Source organism: Falco punctatus (genome assembly GCF_963210335.1).
Source record: "Falco punctatus genome assembly, chromosome: 3".
Taxonomy (NCBI): domain Eukaryota; kingdom Metazoa; phylum Chordata; class Aves; order Falconiformes; family Falconidae; genus Falco; species Falco punctatus.
Window position 1 is genome coordinate 47518551 of NC_137582.1, and position 21006 is coordinate 47539556.

The 21006-nt window shown below is 43.6% G+C and overlaps 1 protein-coding gene and 1 long non-coding RNA gene across 8 annotated transcripts in view; one reads left to right on the forward strand and one right to left on the reverse strand.

Annotated features, from left to right (window-relative positions):
* Positions 1–8269, reverse strand: part of LYN (LYN proto-oncogene, Src family tyrosine kinase) — a 53386-nt gene extending 45117 nt beyond the window's left edge. The window contains exon 1 of one of the 6 annotated variants that reach the window (XM_080379267.1): positions 8002–8269. In XM_080379267.1, the coding sequence (XP_080235393.1) occupies positions 8002–8251 (250 nt within the window). In that variant the 5' untranslated portion in view covers positions 8252–8269. The other 5 variants (XM_080379266.1, XM_080379271.1, XM_080379269.1 and 2 more) reach the window with 5 other exon arrangements.
* Positions 8270–8624: 355 nt separating this feature from the next.
* On the forward strand, positions 8625–19232 carry LOC308060491. Of its 2 annotated transcripts, none has more exons than XR_013926755.1 (2): positions 8625–9810; positions 19117–19232. It is a non-coding gene; the product is annotated as an uncharacterized lncRNA (long non-coding RNA). The 2 variants fall into 2 exon arrangements; XR_013926756.1 differs by lacking the exon at positions 19117–19232 and adding an exon at positions 11927–12139.
* Positions 19233–21006: the final 1774 nt, after the last annotated feature.

Genomic DNA, 21006 nt, shown 5'->3' on the forward strand with positions numbered 1-21006 from the left:
AACCAATTAATACTTTGACCGCTGCTACTATTTTGACTTTGCCTTGATATTTCTTGTTTTCTGTCTATAAAAACAACCAAAATTTCTGTAATCACAATGTATCATTACCGAATTGCACAGCATTTAGTATTTTCTGTTGTTCCTATTTCTGTTTAATGGTCATAGCAAGTTCCATGAACCAGGCTCTGATCCTGTAATTGACTGACCACAACTTGCAGGAGCTCTGCAGACTTTGAGCAACTCACACCAGGACTTTCTGCACAAAGTTCAGGGCACAGACCTTAAAAAGCAGGACAGCATGCATGATAATTTTGGCAGATTTAGACTCGCAGTAAACTGGACGTCCATGACAAGAACTATTTTCACATTCATACTGCACCCTACAAGAATTTCACAGCACTATTATTATGACCATACTGGCTGCTCATTAAAGTTTATAACCTTTATAACTTCAAATATCAAATATATAGCTCATAGGCAGGCCATCTGATTACACTGTATCTAAAAGAACCATCTTAGACTGTGCACAAGCCCCATTGTTTATATATGATTTCATCACTCATGGCCCACACAGTTCATTTTCCAAGCAAGAACCAAGAATAAATCAGTGGTCACAATGGTTACCTGAGTTTGTTTCAGGAGAACTGTAATGAGTCCACAATGAACTGACATTTGAATTCCACAAAATTAAACACTGTGCAAAGAAGATGCCTCAAAACCCAGTAAGACTGCTTTGTTGTTGGGCATGCATGGGAAGTTCTTAGGACAACACAAACCATATTAGAAAATGCGTAGGACAGGAGGCTGAAATCTCTGAGAAGTCAGAATTGGGGTTGATGCTGAGAAATAAATGAAGAGAGAAGACTGAAGAAGCAGAGAGATGAAAGGAGAATAACCAATCAAATACAAATGGAAAGGATGATTAACTAACAGAGTAGAGACAATTACAGTCCCTAGGAGAGCCTATTTTCTCAATCAGTATGACAAGATACAAAACACGCAATAAACATAATATAGTCACATCACTGAAACTGTATTCTGTGCTCAAAGGAGAAATTATTTTCCTGTGTCATACCAAAACAAGAATCCTGATATTTTTGCTTTTATTGCAGGAGCAAGTAAAAGGACTTCTTACCCATCTAAACCTAGGAGGAAAAAGTGCCAATGTACACAGTCAAATACATAACAGAAGATAGTACTGTTCTGATCTCTGATTCAAATAAGCTAACCAAATGCCAAATTTTGCATTTTCTGGCACTTGTGTCCAATGCCCTCACCCTTGCTTAAATGCTCCCTTGAGAGCAGAAACATCTCACCTGAAGCACCTTTCTCCCGCTTGTTCACTCTACCAGCCAAATTTCTGCTGATGCGACTCTGAAGTCAGTTCTTCAAAGCTTGTACTGCCTCTCAAAGCTTCATTTCTTAAGTTTCGCTTTCTGTGAGGACAGAGCGCATGGGTCATGTTGACACTGAGGAGCACAGCATGGAGATCCTGGAACAAGAGCTGCTGCCTTAGAACCACACCCCCACAATACCAAGCCTTGGTTTCTTTTTCACAGGCCAGCACACATGCCAGTAATTCTACGCTCTGCTTCACCAAACCAGGTGTATTTACAGGGATAGTCCACGCTGGCTCAAAAACCTTTCACATGTGCCAGCAGACGGCACAGAAAAACCTCCTGCGTACAAATGAAGAAATGAAACTTGACCAGAGAAGGTTGAAGCAACAACACAGGGGTACCTGACAATCCACGCCAACAATTTGCAAGATGGAAAGTAACCTGTTTCAAGTCAGGTTGAGGTCACCACTTTAAATCAGGTGTGGTAAACAGTGGCAGTTGTCTGTAAAGATAGATTACACCTACACCTAATACATATTTGAGATAGGAGAGTCTTGCTGGCCATCTACAGAAGTACAAAGCTGCCCTTTAAAGAGGCGTAGGCTTTCCTTAGAACACTGTGAAGACCATGTTAGTACTGCCAGGTTGGGACTCCACTGGACTTTATACCTCTTCAAGAGACTGGGGGTACATATTCCTGGGCACAAGTTCCCTGATAAGGTAGCACAAGTAGATTACAAGTGATAATTTTATGATGAAAGGTGCTGAGGTTTATTTTTCTGGAAGGGGAAAAGGAAAAGTTGCTGCACACATCTCTAAATCAGGAGATTAAATAAACAGCTTATACCACTGACAGTCCTGAAGACAAAGCTGGAGAGAAAGAAACAATAGAATGGTGTTGGGGAAATGGAAGAACGATGGGAGAAGAAAAAAAGAAATGTCGGTAGGAAGGGAGTAATGTTACAGCAGGATAAAGACTGAAACATGGCTATTTCCAGGAACCTGGGGAGAAAAAGCCCCTAACAAACAGCACATCATTACTAATGAAGACATTTGAAGCAGCATGGCTCAAAGATTTTTTCAGACGCATCGGTAAGTGTCATGGCAGAGGGATGGGAACTACTACCAAGGAAATGTAGTGGGAGATTTTCAGAAGAGGCAAGCTCTGCTGGTCTGCTGCCTAGCAGGAGTGCTGCTATGCACCGCCTGCCTAGCAGAAACCATCAGTCAGGCCATCTACATCCCAAGAGAAAAGGGCTTCACATCCACCTCAGTATAACCCCGTGCTTCTCCATAGGTGCCAGGACAGCTGCCGCAATCCCTCTTGCAGCCAGTGCTAGTACAGCTGGAAATCAGTGATGCAGCAAAGGCTTTGCAAGACAGAAAAGGGAAGACAAAGTGCCACACCAGCAGAAGAGTTGCTTAAAAGGCAAACTCTCCTACACCCTTCATGGGCTGCAATGCTTCTCTCTAGGCTTTGCATAGTTAAGCAGATCTTTTGCAACAGTAGGTCTGTAGTTACAAAAATGTACTTTTAATCCCATTTGCATGCTCTGCTATGCCATGACAGCACATTCAAATGATTCTTGCAATGTGTTTTGAACAAGCTGAACCCAGAACATCCAACGTAGGATTTCCTCTTTCTCCTGCCCATCCCCTTCCTGTGTGTTTACGAAAAACTTTCACTTCCCCAGTGGTACCGACACCAGCTCTGGTGATCACTTAATCCTGTTCTCCAGCTCTCATCCACTCACACCTGAATCACAACTACCCTAGGGCATTCAGCACGTACTGAAGGGTTTTAGAAATCCCATCAAGACACATGGTAAGGCTAGGGTTGCCCTGGAGAAAACCATTTGCCGTCCACTGGATCTAATGAATAGAAGCCTCTTGATGCTAGCAAGGGATACTCGAGCAGGCAATTTTGCTAAATGCAATAGATGCACTGCTACCCAGATCTTTTCCTACTCAGTTGATACCACTGGGAAATACTTTATTTGTCTGAACAGAGTAAAACTTAGTCACAGGTCAGACCTACTGAATTATAAATACGTTATCATTATGTAGAAATTCACTCAAACATACTTTTTACCTTTCAATATTAATTTTGTTCTAAGTCTCTAGTACACTCATACATGGAAAGAACAAACCTTCTTAGCTGCCAAATATATTTCTGCACTAAGTCCTGTAATACCGTATTGTTTTAGTTTACGCCCACAAAAAAAGCTTGAATAAGATTTCATTAAACAATTGATCAAACAGGTTTGTATACGCCTATCTGTACAAACTAGGGAAGGAACCATGAAAGGCAAAGCAATATATTATAGGTGCCACATCAGAAAGCCCACTTAACAGACTACGTTTTTGCTGACGAACTTCCTGAAACGTCTTTCTGTTAAACCAACAAAGGAGTAGTTAAGAACACATGCCAGAGGGAGTCCATTCCCTCCAAACTCGTATCACGTTCAGGCTTCCAGTAGCCTTCTAAAATAGAGAAAACTGCAGAAAACACCATTCCAGAGGAGTAGCTGCATCCCATACTTTGACTCCTGTGGTGAGGTGGTGAGCTATCACATTTTCCAGTTTAAGATCACACGCACAATTTGCTATCACAGGCACTTTCAAGAAATAGCTTGGTCACAAGTAAAAAGAACGCCTTTGCAAATGGAAGTAGCAAGTTCTACAACATATCAACCACAACTCAGACAGGAAGAAGTAGCCTCATGCTACACGCAGCTGAGACCATAGAGGAAGAAGGACACATTGTTCAGGCTGTTTATCATTTGCGTCCTTTGAACTGAAGAAGTAAGATAGTATGCTGCGCAAACACAGGAACCAATTGTAGATACTTAAGATGCCAGCAGTTTGAAAAAGATAGACAATGCTGACCTAAGGGATAGTGAATGCTGGCCTGAATGGTGCTAGCCTGCCCTCTTCCCCCCCCCGAAATGAGATCTACCCTTTCCCTGGTGTCTTCCTCCTTCTCTCCCCAGCAAAGTGTTACTGTTAAAATGCCAGCTCTCTGACATTCTGACAACAAAACTAACTGATCTATTTACCTCTATTAGTTCTTTAGGGCACACAACAAATATGACTACCTCATTAATAGTAGGAGGAAATACTTCCAACACAAGATGAAATCTGCCTCTGCATTTCATTCGGTGAACTCACATTTTCAGGAAAGATGTCAAATGCAACCATGAATGATTCACCTTCGGAAATTACAGCATTTAATGACAATGTCAACAGGAAATGTATTTGAATCAGGCAAAAATAAATATGAAAGCACAGACCATTCCATCCTTCCCTGAAGGACAATTAAGTTAAAACTAGGAACAGTCAGAGTAAGGAAATTTAGATTGTATTTACCTATTATTAGCAGAAGCTGACTTCTTTGAGAAGGTGCCATTAGTGTTTACAGTATGGCAGTCTCCTCCTCCTTGTATGCTTCACTGAAGACTGCTTTCAATACAAATATCATTTGACATTTTTTATCTACATAGTTTCCTGTGGCATGGCCCAGCAAGTCTGGAAGCCTTTCTGTCTATACCATCTCTAGCACTCCTACCCTCTCATGAAAGAGGGGACACCAATAAATGGGAGAAATAAGAAGTAGGAATATGATCAGCAGGAGAAAAATCCTAATTCTTAGCTGGGCAACTGGTTCTTCTACAGAAGGAAGCTGTTATCCTTGGAGATACAAATCCCACAGGGGTAAAATAACAATAAATACTACGTAACAGATCCGCATGGTTTGGTGTAATTCTTTACACACTCAACTCCATAGCTTCAGAAGGAATTATATCACCTACTGCACAAAAAGCTCAAAAACCCCTCAAGATCCCCAGTCAATCCGTTGCATTAGCATGTGGCAGATCACATCCTTTAGGGATCACTGGTGCTGCAGAAATACACCTCTGTGTAGGGCCATGCTACTAGAGAAGGGTGCTAGGAATTCCAGAGTACAACTAATGCCCACCTCATGCCTGCCTGTCTGTCTTTTTCTTTCTTTCTTCCTTATCTGCTTGTTTTCTATGTTCATTCAGTTTTGCAAAGGGCTCCCTGAACCCCAAGAGTAAAAATGGCTCTACAATTCCCTGGACACATGAACTAAAGTCCCTCAGTCACTCAGAATATTGGGAAGGAGGAAAGACCACCCACGCAGCCACCCACACCCCCTGCCAGATCACCTAGCCCTTTGAGAAAAACAAAAATCGGTTCACGGTCAACATGCTTCCATCCAAAAACCTCAAAGATGCCCGTTAAGATTCCAAATAACACGCAAAAGTACAGATAGGAAAATATCTCCTTTTTTTGACAGAAATGGAATCGCATCTGAGATTAAATAACTGCAGTTCTTAAACTTCCCTGAATAGCTACAGAGAGGTCAAACGCTTGCTCTCTGATGTGCAGCACAAGAAGGGTCAGGTGTAGCATCTCTGGTCTTGTGAGCCACCCCCCTGAAGATCAGGTACTAAGCTGAGCCAGGAGGACCTTTGACCTTTTTCACTGCCCATTTCAAGAATTGCTTCCTGCAACACTTGCTGCTCTGTGATGCCATTTATCTTACAAGAGTCAACAAGGCCATAGGAAGAAAGCTCACTATAAGTTACATAGATAAAATGGAGGTGGGGAGAAAGTATTATGACAGTTCTATATTCATAAATGTTTACATATTCATAAATACATGCAAGAAAGAATTGCACATTTACGGAAACTGTCTTGAAAAGGTAACATTAAAACCCAGAATATTAAACATTTTAACGGCAATGGAGTTTAACTTTGTCTGTGAAATTTCATGATTAACTCCACTGTCAGAGAAAATCATTGAGCAACTCCACCAGTCAAGAAACTTACAAGGAAAGGCCTAAGCCGTACCTTGTCCTCTGAATATTTATACAGGAAAAAAACCACTTTTTACTCAAAAAAACTACAGGAGAAAAGCAGAACAACTCCAAGCCAGCCAGCTACTATACAAAGAAAGAAGATCAGTTCTACAACTTTACAGTTAAAAAAAAAAATATATCTCAACAGCACACAATTAAACCGAACTTGTTTAACTACATTATTAAATCAAGAATTCCTCTCTAACTGGTCTGTATTTCACAAAGCTGAAATAAAGCTATAAATCTCAGAAGAGATCCATAGGAGGAGACATCTGTGATCTCAGAGTTCATAAATTCTAATCCTTGCCCAAGATTAACAGCACCTAACTTATTTCTAGCCTGTTACTGCTTTTTCAGAGAAAACTATTCAATTTTTTCTCGATACTTTCACTGCTCTTGATGGTACTTATTATAAAGATACAAAGTCCCAACACATAAAAGATAAGTAACACCTACTCTGTGTTCAGTTTCACAGAAACACAATTTGACATTCCCTTTGGTAAAACCAAGCTACATTTTCCCAACGTCGCTTTGCAATTTCCCAACAAAAACCTTCATCTTTTTTTTTTTTTAACTAACTCTTTAGTGATAGTATGATGAGTGCAGACTGATCTACGTGGCACTCACACTCTGCAGATACTTGCAACTAACATTAAGATTTCTAAATTACAAAAGTCTTCCAGGTACTTTATGGGATCAAGCTAAAAAATGTAATTTCCGATTTGTATTACAATGTGCTAAAATACGTTAAGATTGATCAGACCATTTTTTTTTCAAAGGTGGGAATGAAAGGCAAGAGGTGGGGTATTGATTTGGGGTTTCAGACGAAACAACAGAAGGATAACCCAACCTTTGTGCTCCCTGTGTATACCTACAGCAAGGTGATCTGACCAAACAAATGTGAAGTGTTAATCTCTTTGGTCTTCACTGCCAACAGAGAGGAGTGAGGCACCAAGATGAGCTCTTGCAAAGCCACTCACTGCAAACACATAAAAGATGCAATTTCAGAGAAAAGTCTTAACTGCTTTACTGAAGGTACGGCATCACCTAGGAAGATCTAGCTTGACTTTCAGCTCCTAGATTAAAACTGGAAGGAGAAAACCCCTCAAGTCCGTTCCATAGGCACACTGTACCGTTACAACAGTAGTCAGCAAGAAACACTGTGCACTGAACACCACAGTACCGTTTTCTCCTCTTAAGCTAAAGCACATTTGAACAGACAGCTAAGAGAAAGCAGCTCTAACTTGAAGATGCTCCAGGAATTACTCTCCTGGAAAAAAAGCTGCCTAAAAAGGAATACCCGGAGGCCGCACTGCCCCTCCTAAGCCAAGGCTATCGGCTTGGCTTGGAGCACCGACGGCAGGCTTGGGTCAGCCAGTTTCACACGCTTTCGGGCACGAAGCAGCCAGAAGCGCCCCAGCCCTCACGACCACAGCAGAAGCCGGGCAAAGCGGCATCCAGGTAAGCCGTGCTTTCGAGAATGACCTTTTTTTTTTTTTTTTTTTTTTTCCCCAAACGCCGTATTTCCTTTAAGACCCCATCCAGTCCTACCGGGAAGGTCAGGCGGCGGCAGCACCTCCTCCGGGAGGCAGAAGCGCGGGCGAGGCGCCCCTGAAAGCGCCGTGTACCCGCCGTGCCGGGGGCTGGGAGCCGGCCCGGCCGGGCACCCCCCGCCGCCGCGCCCCCGCGGGAGCAGCCGGGAGAGCCGGGGCCGCCGCCCCCGCCTGCCGCTCCCGGCGCTGCCGCCCGGCGGGGTGACGGGCGAAGGCACTTACTTTCCCGGGTGCGAAAGTTGAGCGGCAGCGAGCGAACTCCGCGGTTACCGCCGGGGCGCCGAGAGGGCTGTCCCGGGGGCGGCGGGGCCGGGCCGGGCCGGGCTGGGCTGGGCTCGGCGTGCGGCGGGGCGCGGCGCTGCGGCCCCGCCGGCCGGGAGAGGGGGGCACCGGCGGAGGGACCCGGCTCGGCCGGCGGCGGTTGGTTCGCGGCCGCCCGGCTGTACTTCCTGGTGCCGGGCGCGATTTGCATGCGGGGCTGCGAGGGGAGCGCGGGGCGCGGGGGGGGCGGCCCCGCCACCACCGGCCCTGCCCCCGGCCCCTGCCGCTGGCCCCGGCGGTTGCCGGCAGGGAGGGGGGCGCAGCTCCGCCGGCGTGGAACCGCGGGGCGCCGGGCGCAGGGGGGCCGCGGCGGGGCTGTGCCTCTGCCGGGCCGCCTCGGGGCCGGCGGGGCGGCTGCGGCCCGGAGCGGGTGCCCTTGTGCCCCGCGGCAAGCGCCGTGAGGTGAACCGGCAGCTGGTAACGGTTACGGCTGAACAAAAGCGCGTTAGCCCCAGAGGCAAAACAGAGAAGGCGGCCTTGTGCCACCAGCAGCCTAAATAAACACCGTGAGCTTCTAAACTCAGCTACAGCAACTTCTGAGGTCCGTTGGAGGCTGGGTTGGGAGAAAACAGAGAACAAGTAAGGTTAATTTTTTTTATTTTTTTATTTTTTAAGAATGATTCACTGGCCTGTTGAAATGTGAAATAGAATCTCGTAGGTCAGCAACGCAGGAAATATGAATGTGTGGCTACGGCGCCCAGCGGATGCAGGTGAGAAGCTCTGCAGGGACCAGAGTCAGGTGTGGTGTGCATGCTGCCAGACTGCCTGGGCGACTGTGATTCCACAGGCAGAATTTCCAAAGAAAAGCATGTAAGCTTTCCATATAAAGCACTGAAGACAGCAGAACATATTTGTGGAACCCAGTGATGCTGGGTACAAGGTGCAAGATGCTCAAAGGTACCTCCGTACCCTTTCTTGAAGTCCACCAGTGAGGCCCAACTGAGCTGAAGCAGGCTGGGGAGCTGGCGAGGACTTCTGCAGGGCATCCAAATAGCTAAAAATGGCTCAATGCAGCCCACAGCCTCTGGGTTAAAGAGACAATCCTGATTCACATCAGTATGATTTACAGATCTTTGGCACTGATGTAAATGCCTGCCACTCGTGGGGATGTCCAACTGCCACAATCACTTCACTCTAGTATGTGCTACAGTCCTGTCTCAAGGCTGTGACTCCAGCACACGGGCCACTGCCTTGATCCCCTAGAAGACTCGGTCCATAGAAGCAGTCAGACCATAACCTGTCACATTTCTAAATCAGTCCCAGGTGTCCCCGCTCTGAAAAGCATTGGGCAATAGTTGCTTGTCTTCTCTGCATGATATCATCAGTGATTAAAATCATGTCATGTAGGTACCAGCCTCTAAAAATACTGTAGGGTGAGACAGTAAGGGATTCCTTCCAGTTCTATTAATAAAAAGTCAGTAAATATTTCCTCCCTTCCCCTAACTTGTGTAAAGCTGTTTAAAAAGAAAGGGAAAAAAACCCAACCCAAAACCCCCACACAACCAAACTACAAAACATCCTTTTTCTTTATGAAAAGTTTTTACAAAAAGGAAAGATCTGGTCTAATGTACATTGTCTTAGGTTTACGGATTTTCTTTGGTTGGAAGTTCGGATTCCAAAAGTTTATGTAAAATGAGCTATTTCTGTTTGGAAGAGCTATCACACAGGCTCAAGGGACATGTGCCTCATGTTTCCATTTTCCTCTATATGGTAAGTACCTTGATGTTGTATCTTTCTTCTTGGAGAGGAGAAATGGTGCACAGATCCCACACCTCTCTTGGCCTCCCTCGTTTCCTCCCTATTTCTTTTCATTATCAAGTATTCTGCTGGGTTTAGAATCCAACTTCTTCTATCACAGCATTACTGAAAATAAAACAAAATTTAATTTTGTAAATGCTTAATAGAGTCTAGCAGTCTACTAAAATACAATCTTACCTATAATGTGAATAATTTTGAAAAATAAAAAAAATTGCTGAATTACCCTAAATAGGCTGCTGTGTAATAGTGGAATGAGGAGGCATAGCACAAACTCATCAGTTCTTCCCTGAAAGAACTAATATGAAGTAAGGTTGGAGCAAAATAAGTACACTGTACTTGATAAGAAGAAAAAACAAAGACAAGTTGTTGGTATCATCTGAAATAAGTCACAGTTTTACACATCCTCATTCCCATGGGTAAGAGGAATATGTACAAAATCTACCTTAGAAAGCATAAGCAGCGAAGGAACTCTCTCTCATTACATATTCACCAAAAGGGGAAAAAAGCTGGTTCCAGCTTCCCTGCATCTGTAGATCTGCTGTTCATTACATGTTTTAAATGTTGTTGTGTATAGATCAAGAAAGTTGGGGGTGGTGTAAAACAGGGCAAGAAAGAAACTTCAAGCCTGGCACTGAAGTGGAAGTCCTTGTACAAAGGGCTGTGAGTCACATGCATTAGCCAGCTAGTGTTCACGCTCAGCCACTGATTTTCCACTTTAGTCAGATTTGACTCCCAGACTACGTCTCCGCTGCTGAACTAAGCATGGCTGCAAGGCAGTGCTTCAGTACTGGGGCCAGCTGAGTCCTGGGACGCTGTCAGTCTGTGTCACTGCTCTCAGCATCAAGAACATGGGGACTCCACCAAAGTAGTGGTTGAATAGTCCCTGGCCCAAGTTAACTTCCAGATCAGCTCTGGAAATTTTTTGAGAGTGGTAAGTGCCCTGGGCCAAGGATCAATTCAGCAATTTGTCAGTAGACTCAGAGGACTGTCCAGCAATATTCCCTTGGGCGCCATAGATTACTGGCCTATACATAGCCCTGTAGACTCCAGACCAGTCCAGCTACGCACCCATGTAAGTAGCTGGTGATCATTGTTTGGCTTTGGATCTGGGAGCATGAAGTGGCACAAACTGTAAGGGACAGTGGCTCTGGGCAGTAAATGAAACCTTGTCACGGACAATGAAAACAGGCAGCAAACTTCACACTCTTGTTTTTGTACATTCCTTAATCTCATCATTGCTGAGCACTTTTCCACAGTACGCTTGAATCCAAAAGCAGAGCACTAATAGACCAATACTAGTTAGTCATGAAAGTGTAAGTGGCTTAGCCAGAGCAGTAATTTCAGAGAGATCCCAAGGACCACCTGGGTTCACTCAGTAAAGAAAAAGCATGGAAAAGATCACTTTGTTCAAAACTAGGTTACAAGGATTTAAATTCCTCATAGAAAAACAGGGAAAGAGAGAGCAAAGATACGTGTAAAACTAAAACATTGAGACATCTGGCTTTTTTGAATGATCCAGAGTTTTGGAAACTTGTTCCCAATTTGTTGACACAGGAAAATGTCTTTTCTCTAGAAATTCCAGTATTTACATGCTCACTGCTTGCATTGTTTTCCCTGTATTTTATTTCTTCCTCAAGGGATTATCATAAAGTAGTTAAAGCCTAAATTGTTAACCTGCTTTATAATAATGTAGCAATTTTTAAACAAGTAGTGAAGAGCAGATTATAAAAAATGAGATCCAAGGCACACAGTCATTCTTCACACAATGTTGTTGGAGAAAAAAAACCACCAAAGCCTCAGAAAATAAAAGCAGTATATTTTGGCATTCATTTTGCATTGTTTCTTTTCTTATTGTGACCTACGATTTTAGAGAAAGCCATATTGACCTATGTAAGAAGAATATTTACAAATTTTATTCAAAGAAATGTGCTCTGTGTGATAAAGACTGTTTGCTTTTGTTTGTTCAAAAAAAAGTAATATAGGAAATAAATGTTGCTTTCAAGTATGAAGCAACAAGTTAATGCACTCTTATGTGTGGATATTCAGCAGTTCCTGTTCTTATTTCCAGTTTGGAGCCTGGGAAAATAAGTTCTGCAACACTGAAGAAAAATGAAAACAACAACAACAACAAAGAAATCTTAATTTTAATTGTAGTTCCATTGTGAGATTATTTGAAATGTATCACATTAATTTACAATCTTGACTAATTTTATGGCTAAAATTTTGGAAATTATTTTAAGACACTTCAGGGAATACTGCACAGATCCCTATATTGACTCAACCTGCGTTTGACTTTTCATTCAGACTAACACTACACATACTCAGCATGTTAAACTAGGGAAAACTGGCATCTTTCCTGTAGACAGTGGTCTGCCTAATGCACAGCTGCTTACATTTTATTACACTGATATTTTCTGGCCATAATTCCTAAATTCACCCTTTTTTATTTAATCTTGTTATTTCTAATGCCCATGAACGTCCCATAATAATATAGCATATAATAGAAAAAGTGCTTGTCTTGAGGTACTCTAATTCTGAAAGTTAATAAAAGGTGCTTCTTTTGTGTCTTTGCTGATTTTAAATATTTTACTCACCTGCCATTACCCTTTTTTATACATAGGTATCTTTCCCATTTTATTTTCATTTGTTTCATGGCTGTGAGCAGAAAAACTGTTAGCAAATCAAAATGTGCCCAACACTGGAAACCAATTTGAGAATCTGTTGCAATGAGCTAGGTTGTGTTGGTGGCATGGCACTGGTGAGTATCCTGACGGAGACTGAAAATAGCCTACGTGCACTCTACAGAATATTCTGATTGCCTTTCTGTAGAAATGATAGCTCAAATAAAGACTCGTCTTGGTTCTCATGGGTATCATCTTACTCACAGATCCAAGAAAACCAGCTGGACTTATGGGTTCTTCACAGCTCGTTCACGTAGGCAATGTTAAGTGGAGCTGACAAGAACTGGGTCCAGGAGCCCTCTGCTTTCAAAGATTTGTGACCATTTGCAGGTATTATTACTGGTCTGAAGAGGCTGCCCACACTATTAAAGGATGTGTTTAATTTATACTTGATTTGGTACACCGTTCTGTGATCGCTAAGATTTAATTACCTGAAAGAACAAATTTGAGATAGTTCAGGAGCAGGTGTATGGTCATTTCAAATTAGCAACACAGTGGTAATATTTTTGGTTTGTTTGTTTGCTGCCTTGTACTCTGGGGATTACACCTAGTGTCACCATCCTGGATGGGCGTCCAGCCTGTATCTTGCCTGTCCTGCACCAGATGAATTGTTAGTTTAGAAGCAACGACAGATGAATTGTTAGTTTAGAAGCAACAAGGTGTTTCTGGAGGCAGCTTCTGGAGTGGGCTGTTCTCAAAGGGTAGCTTTCCCTTTTGGAAGATCAGCCAGTTGCTACGGAAAATTTCCTCACGGGGAGGCACTGGACTGTCATGAGCATTGCCGCTGTGCAAGAGCCGTGCAGCGTTCAAGCTGCCCTTGAACAGCTGCAGTAGCGGTAGGCAGGCAGTCCCATTCCTGGTCACAGCCATACAGCAGATATCCATGTGCCAAGTGCAGCTTTCATTTTCCTCTGGTAAGGAACAGAGCATCAGGCAATGTATGTGGATGTTGAGTTAATGAAGTCAGAGCTGGTAGCACTGATGAAAACATTTGGTATGAATTAAAGTTATCAACCCCCTCCCCCTGTTGCACAGGGTTTGTGAGAAGTAGCTCTTATCTGGGACAGAAGATAGTGATCACTGGGCTACCACTGAGATCAACAGGAAGGTTGCCTTGGTTATATGAAACCTGGAGACACCACCTAACTTTCGCTGGTGCATTACCCATCAGCCTGGGCTCAGGAAGGTGACAGCTACCTGTGTGAGTTAGGAGGTGACACCTGCCACTCATAAAGTTCTCAGCACGCATCCTCTGTGGACACAGAGGACGTGTTGGAAGGCCCTGCTACCTGTAATGGCAACATGGTAGAGTGGTCTTTTTATTTAGTCTCCTGACCTGGCACAATTTTTCATCAGTAGAAATGCTGAGAGGAGCCATCGTGGATCATTACAGTTACCTCACTGCTGTCAGCTCAGGCTGGCTGGCCTGGCGAGGCATCTAGCACTCACGTCTTTCATATCTCCTGCCAGCCGGACGCTGTGCAGCCATGCCAAGTACAAACCTGCTGCTGAGCCCATTTAGAGCAATGGAGCTGCTGAATCACACTCATACTGGGTGAGCCTGCTTACACCCTCTTGCATTTAGCAGCAACATCGCTGTTGCTGGAACCTCTTGAATTACGGCCTCACGGTAGGGCTGCAAAATGGCTGTGCGGTATGTCTGAAGGGATGATGGGGAGCTACGGAACTGCCTTTCTGAGCCAGGCTCCTGTTTGCATGCTGTGTCCTTCACAGAAACTTGGAGAGCCAAAACAGCAGATGGTGGAGAGGTAGGAGTGTAACAAGTGGAACTACAGCCAGTCCCTCTACCAGCTGCAGCTTTCTTGTTTCCTGTGAAAAATGGGAGGGTCACATTGTCAGGGACAACCTGACTAATTGTTTTCTGCTGAGCGGCTGACAGCTGTTTGCTGTAACTTGAAATCAAGCCTATGCTGGACATGAGCAGTAAATCAACTTTTCTCTGACTTTCCTGTTCCCAGTTGCTGTTTCCCCCTGAAGCCCTTTGTATCCCATTCTTGGAGCCAGGCCCTACTGGCTTTGAAAACCCAGCTGCGCCATCCTGTCCGCTGCAGCAATGCAGCTCTTCGCCCCAGGCTTTGAAATGTTCAAAATGTCAACCCTTAACATCTCTGATGCCATCCAGCCCTGTTGTGAAAGCCCCCAAATAATGCTTTCAGCTGGAAACAAATGAAAAGTAGGAGGTAATTGAAAAACAAAGGCAAAAAGAAAATAAAATCTTGGAGAAAACTGGACACAGCAACTATTTCCGGACTTACTTGAAGTGTGGAAGATGGGCCCTGACTGAGTCCTTGTGCAGTGAAAAAGCATATACATTTCTGAAGGGTGCATGGCATAACTACTGCCTTTGAGACAGAAAATAAGTTGACTTGCAACAGGTTGTAGCATGGATCTCATACAGTGTCTCCTGCAGGCGAGGCCCGCTCTATTAGGAGTTGTTCCTTAGCAGCTGCTGACCCTTGGGTAAGTTATCTGGTGTGGAGGTGTTTAGGATAGGATATGAAGGGTTGGGAAGGCTGTCTGAGGTAGCAGGAGATTCTGAGGGAGTAGGAATGACTGATGCTTGTTATGGTCACTACCAACCTACTCTGAGTCTATGCTAACACTTGCGATCTCAACAGCAGCTGCATTTATCACCTGGCTCCACTCTTTGGATGTCCTAGGATACTTTATTTAGCCCAGGACAGAGTCTGTTCTTATCATCACAACCACCTCTTTCCTCCATCCACACATTTGCTGTCACAGAACTACCAGGCTTACTGGCTATCATACGCACCTTGTGCTTGCTGTTCTGCTTTCTGCCACAGTCAGCAGAACTGGTTTAGTTACTCAATGAAAATAATCCTTGTTCCTTCCTTAGCTAGACAGGTCATTAACCTTTCCAAAGGTTATTTGAAGGTGTACACCAGCAGCTTCTGCCCTGCCTGGATGAGCTCAACTGTTGGCAGCTTCCATGTGCATGTTCTTTGGGTAGGTTGCTCCTAAGCCATGAAGCACTGTGGACTGGAGTCAGTGAGAGATGGCAAGCCTATGTTGGTGTAAGACTTGGGGAAAAGGAGATCTCCAAAGATGAGTGGAAGCATACACGTTTCTGAAGCGATGTGTGGCATGATCTACTGTCTTTGAGACAGAAAATAAACCAACTTGCAACAAGATGGAGGGCAGTAAAGGCAGATTGCTCCAGTGGTGAAACCTCTTCTACTTCACAGACAAGCCTAACGCTTAATTATCTGGCAAGTGGCTCTTTCCAAAGGAGGGGACTGCCGCTGGGACATAGTGGGATCATAGGCCTGGAAGTCTTGAAGGAGTATGACATGCAGTTCAACCTAACTGTTGACCAAAGTACGGTGGTGCAGGGATCGGAGGGACACTCTGGGTAGTAATGGAGAGGAGGTACCATATGGCACAAGCCTGGGACAAACCAAGGCAGAAGCCGCTGGCACAGACTTAGGAGCGTGCAAGAGTTAGGAAGCAGCATTCCTCAGGTACCAGTTAGTTGGTTAGTAAAGTACTTGGGACCAGAATGAATGCTTAAAAATTGCTGAGATAACCCAGAAAAAAAAAAAAAAAAAGCAAGCCTTGGAGCATTTGGGAATAGACGGGGCCATTCTTTCCTTTCCACTGTTGCCCCTAACCACCTTGCAGAACTTCTGAGACTTAACTTTCCCAGGTCCCTTTGATGTCCCCACTGAAGCATCTGTGGGAAATGATGAACTGTATCTTGATATGTGTTGCCCACATCTGCAGCACGGTGCAGTGTAAGGGGTGGTTTTTGAGGCACATCAGCTAGATCTATGGCTTGACCTTAATTAGCTTGGCTGTGGGTCAGTGAGTGTGCTGGCAGATTGGTTGTGTGAACACTGAGGCAAAGGCAAGGGTTAAGGAAAGATCTGATGAAAGGCAGGAATCTAGGATAAGATCTGTGACAAAGAAGCCTAACTGGTGAGTGTCCATTAGAGATGGCCAACACATGTAGATTGCAAGTAACATCCAAGGATCATTACCTTTGAATAGAATGAGTAGGGCAGAGGCAAGAGGGCATTGAGGCAGACTCTTGGGATGGTGCTAGCTGAGAGAGACCCACTGAATTTATACTACAGCAAAGCCAGCTTAAAATTCATTGATATGAATTTAATCCATCAAAACTTTCTACTGTATGTATCAGGGCAGAGCTTTGTCTTAGACAGCCACTGTAATTTGGGTCCAGTAGTACTTAAAATGAGGTTTACTGTTGTGTTGGAGCACAGCCTTAGAGGCAAGGGTGGCACTATAAATACAACTCAAATGTCAAAAGCAATTTAAGACTGAGCTGTGGGGGGATTAGACTAATCTTGTAGATGGCATGCATGTTAAGAGATGTCTGATTAATTAAATTAATTTTCATTCATATGAGGTAAAATGGCAAGCATATGGACCTTTTTTTTTCCTGTGGTCTGTACTGTGACATAAAATTTTACTAAATAGCTTCCATGAATAAATCAGACAGTTCACATTACTAACGTAAGGATATTAGTGCAACCTGCAACTAGGTTCCACACATATGCATCTACTGCTCTCATTAAGGCAGCCCTCTTGCTCACAAAGGGTTAAATTTAAGTGAGCTGGTACTCAGAAGTAAATCAAGTTTGCCTCCAAAAAGAAACACAGAGGTGCACTGTGTAGTCCCCCAGTGCACAGAAATTATACATTACATTAGGCATGCAAATTGCCTAATGATAAGTGTGGCCAATTTGATGTTTGTGTGTATATATCATATACATCAGCATTTCTTCAGGTGCAGCTGTGAGGGTGCTGGTGAAATGTGCAAGCTCAGAGATAAACTGAAGGAACCCAGTCTTTAACGTTCTTAACTAAAATATGTGATACGCAGTAGATTCTAATCTAATTCTAATCTACTACCCAAATTACTGTACAGACAGTTTTTCAAACCTTTTGATTTGTGCTAAATAAAGCTGGTGAAAGTAGGTAGAAAAACCCATTGTTCTGGACCTGAGAAATCAAAAGGTTCATTTATCTTTTCCATGTCTTTCACCGCCTAGGAAAGCCACCAAACAGGGAGCTACAAGGAGAGCGGAGGGTATCAGAACCATGCAGAAGTAGTTGTGGCTGCTAAGGGTCTCCCAGCACCTTAGATGTCATCACTGAAAGAGCTCAACTGGATTCTATCTCTTTCAGGCTCTTAAACGGGCTCAGATAGGACACAGCTGACCATATCTGACTCTGCATGTTCTCTTGCACCTCTGACTTCTGATACCCTCTTCAATCTGGCATTTAGACTTAATAAGAGTTTATAGAGCTATGAAGATTTTAGTGCTCTCTGTAAGTTTTCTAATTGTTAACATTATTATTTCATATAGATCACAGTTTTAGATAACCTGACACTTATTTAGATGATTAAGCAAGCAGATTAGTCATAAAAAGATTTTAGAAGTGGAAAAAAAAACATCCACAGCAGAGAAAGATATATGCTTCATAATCTGCAGATTTAGCTGCAAATGTAAAATATCTACTTGACCAAGTAATACACTAAATGAGAAAAAAACTATCAGACAACCCCTAAAACCATATATTGGATTAGATTTGTAGATAATTACACAAATGTTTTTTGTAAAAAGTCATATGTGCACACATTTTAAAAAGTGATAGGTGTTGTCCGATTGCTCTTTGAGTGACATTACTCAAAATGCTGCTCTGCTCTGCACAAATGTAGTGCATTGCCAGGGACTGACATTACCTGGCCTCCAAAGTAGCTGCCTATCCTGATGTGTCAAGTTAATGTCTGCCAGCTGTGGTGATGAGGTCATTAAACAACATCCAGTTGATTTGTCAAGATCATGATCAGAGGAATGGTTCGCAGCAGTCCCAAAGCAGTAGAAGAAATTTCTATTAGTGACAGCTACAGCTCTGACAACCATTTTGAGCAAAAACTGCCAAGTGGCTGTTACGCCACTAAGCTAGAGAGTGGCTTTCAGAAGATGAGGATGCTTCAAAATGGGAATGTGGCTGCACAGCAAGCACATGGCCATGCCTGCTGTAATAAAGAAAATCAAGGAATCAGAGCCTGGGCGTCACTATCTGCCACCCCTGCACCTGTGTCTCACGGTTGTCTGTCTCAGACATCTGTGTCTGTGAGAGAATAAGTGTAATGCAAAAACCAGTATCACTCACTTTTCTGGGTAACTTTTGTGAATAACTTCCCATTTCATACTCTCCATAATTTATACACAGTATTGCAAAATTAATTAGAATTTTAGTAAGCCATTTTTGAAAGAAATCCATGTCAACATTAACCTTTAAAATGAATCAGTGGAATAACAGCGCACTCAGATAAAAGCTTTTTGGGCCAAATTCTTCAGATGCTCTAGTAACAGCTAATACAGGGCACAGCTGGAACTACGTGGCCACTTCCCTCATGCTGTTTTTTTGCCTACCTTCCATTTTCTTTTGTGTACAGTATCCTAATTGCTCTGGGCTTTGCTTTTTGAAGGTTTCCCTCCTCATTCTCTTTTGTCTCCTAACTTTTCTCCCATCCTATTATTTTTTCCCTTTTCCTCATCAGGGATCAATTTGCATATTGGGGTAGGTTCAGCAGAGGGCCACAAAGATGATTAGAGAACTGGACCACATGACGTATGAGGAGGAGCTGAGTCCCACGTTCATCATGGAGAAGAGATGGGTCGGTGAAGGTCTCATTGTAGTCTTCAGCTACTTGAAGATGTGTTATAGAGCAGAAGGTGCCAGACTCTTAGAGGTACAGAGTGAAATGACAAGAGGCAATGGCCAAAGTTAAAGCAACAAAAATTCTAGATGGATCTAAGAAAAAATATTTTCTCCATGGGAGTGGTTAAACCTGCAACAGGTGCCTAGAGAGCCCGTAGGAAGCTCATCCTGGAAGATACTCAGAACTCCTAGACAGGGACTTCAGCAACCTGATCTAACTTGGAAGCTCACCCTGATTTGAGTGGGAAGTTGAAGTCCAATGTAAATTAATCTGCGATTCTGACCTCAAATCTCTAGTCTGCTAATCTCCATTTCCTGAAGGCCACCTTCTCAGATAAGATTCCCTTTAACCCACCCCACTCAAGCCCTCTGCCCTACCCCATCAGCTATCAGCAACGCTGGCCCCAAAGGGAGATGACACTTTGATTCACGTGCACACCTTCCACTCAGTGATTTTTCATCATGTTCTCCCATCCCCTGTTGTCTTTCAACCGGAGGAAGTTACTTTAGCTCTTAATTGCTCTGCAGGTAGTGGCTGGAAGAAATTTATTGAACAATAAGAAAAGTGCTGTGAGAGTCACACCCAGCTTGTTGCACATGGGCTTGAGCCCACCCATCCAGATTGCACCCAGACGCTATATCCAGTGCTGGCACAGGACAGCACTGTCTTACACTGTGTGCAGCTGTTTCACTGCTTGATATTTGGAAGCCAGATTTAGAAATAAGGCTCTTAACATCCAGTTTAGTATAACGGCAAGAATAGCAAAATCCTGATGAAAAAGCATAAAATACTAACAAAGGTATTAAACAACGTTTGTTCTCATCCAGGTATATTACTTATGTATCAGGCAAAGTGTATGAAAAATAAATGCTATTAATTAATTGCATAGGGTTAACCTTGCCTGCCAGAGCAAAGTTTCTGTGCTCCATTTAAAGTCAAAGGCTGAATGGCATTTAAAAATCAAACATCAAAATAGCAAGTATCTGAGAACTGCATGGTAGCTGTAGTCAGTAATATATTGTTTCTTGAAAGGCGAGTTATGAATTGCAGTTAGTAAGAATCTGGTTTTGACTCCCAACAACGACACTAACTTGCTATTACAGCAAAAAGCTGCAACAGGGCGAAGTTAAGACTACTTGCTAATTGTAAGCACACAGAGAAACCTAACAAGCTGATGCTTCCTGAAAGAATTAGCCCAGAACAGAAACTGCTTAGAATAATAAAAATATTAAATTATAGCACTTAGAAATGTCGTTGGCCAGACAGATCCCTCAGGCATGGCAGATAAAGTCTTCAGGGACTAAGCGGCCCATTTACCATGACCTCGTGGCTTCCCCCTCATCTATGCAGTGGAGAAAACAAACGAAGATAAATAGGAACCAGTGAGGGCTACTTCTTTAAAAAGGAAAACATTGAAAATCTCTGTGAAGGAGTCCCACGGGACTCCCACTGCTCAATGAAACTGTCAGGTTGAACGAGACAGCCACAGGAAAGAGGGACTCAGTGGTGTAGAGGACTTCTCCACCAAGCAGCCAGACTTCGGTGGCATACGCGGGGAGGGAGCTGACCAGGAGCTCCCAAGCCTTTGTGGACCTTCAGATGGGGAGTGTGTGAATGTGCTGAAGTCTGAGGGGAAGCCAGGGCCCCCAGTTATGGGGGGAAGCTCCAGCCCCATTCCCAGGACAGCTTTCCTGGGTATCACACGCGTGAGGGGGAGTATGACTGCCA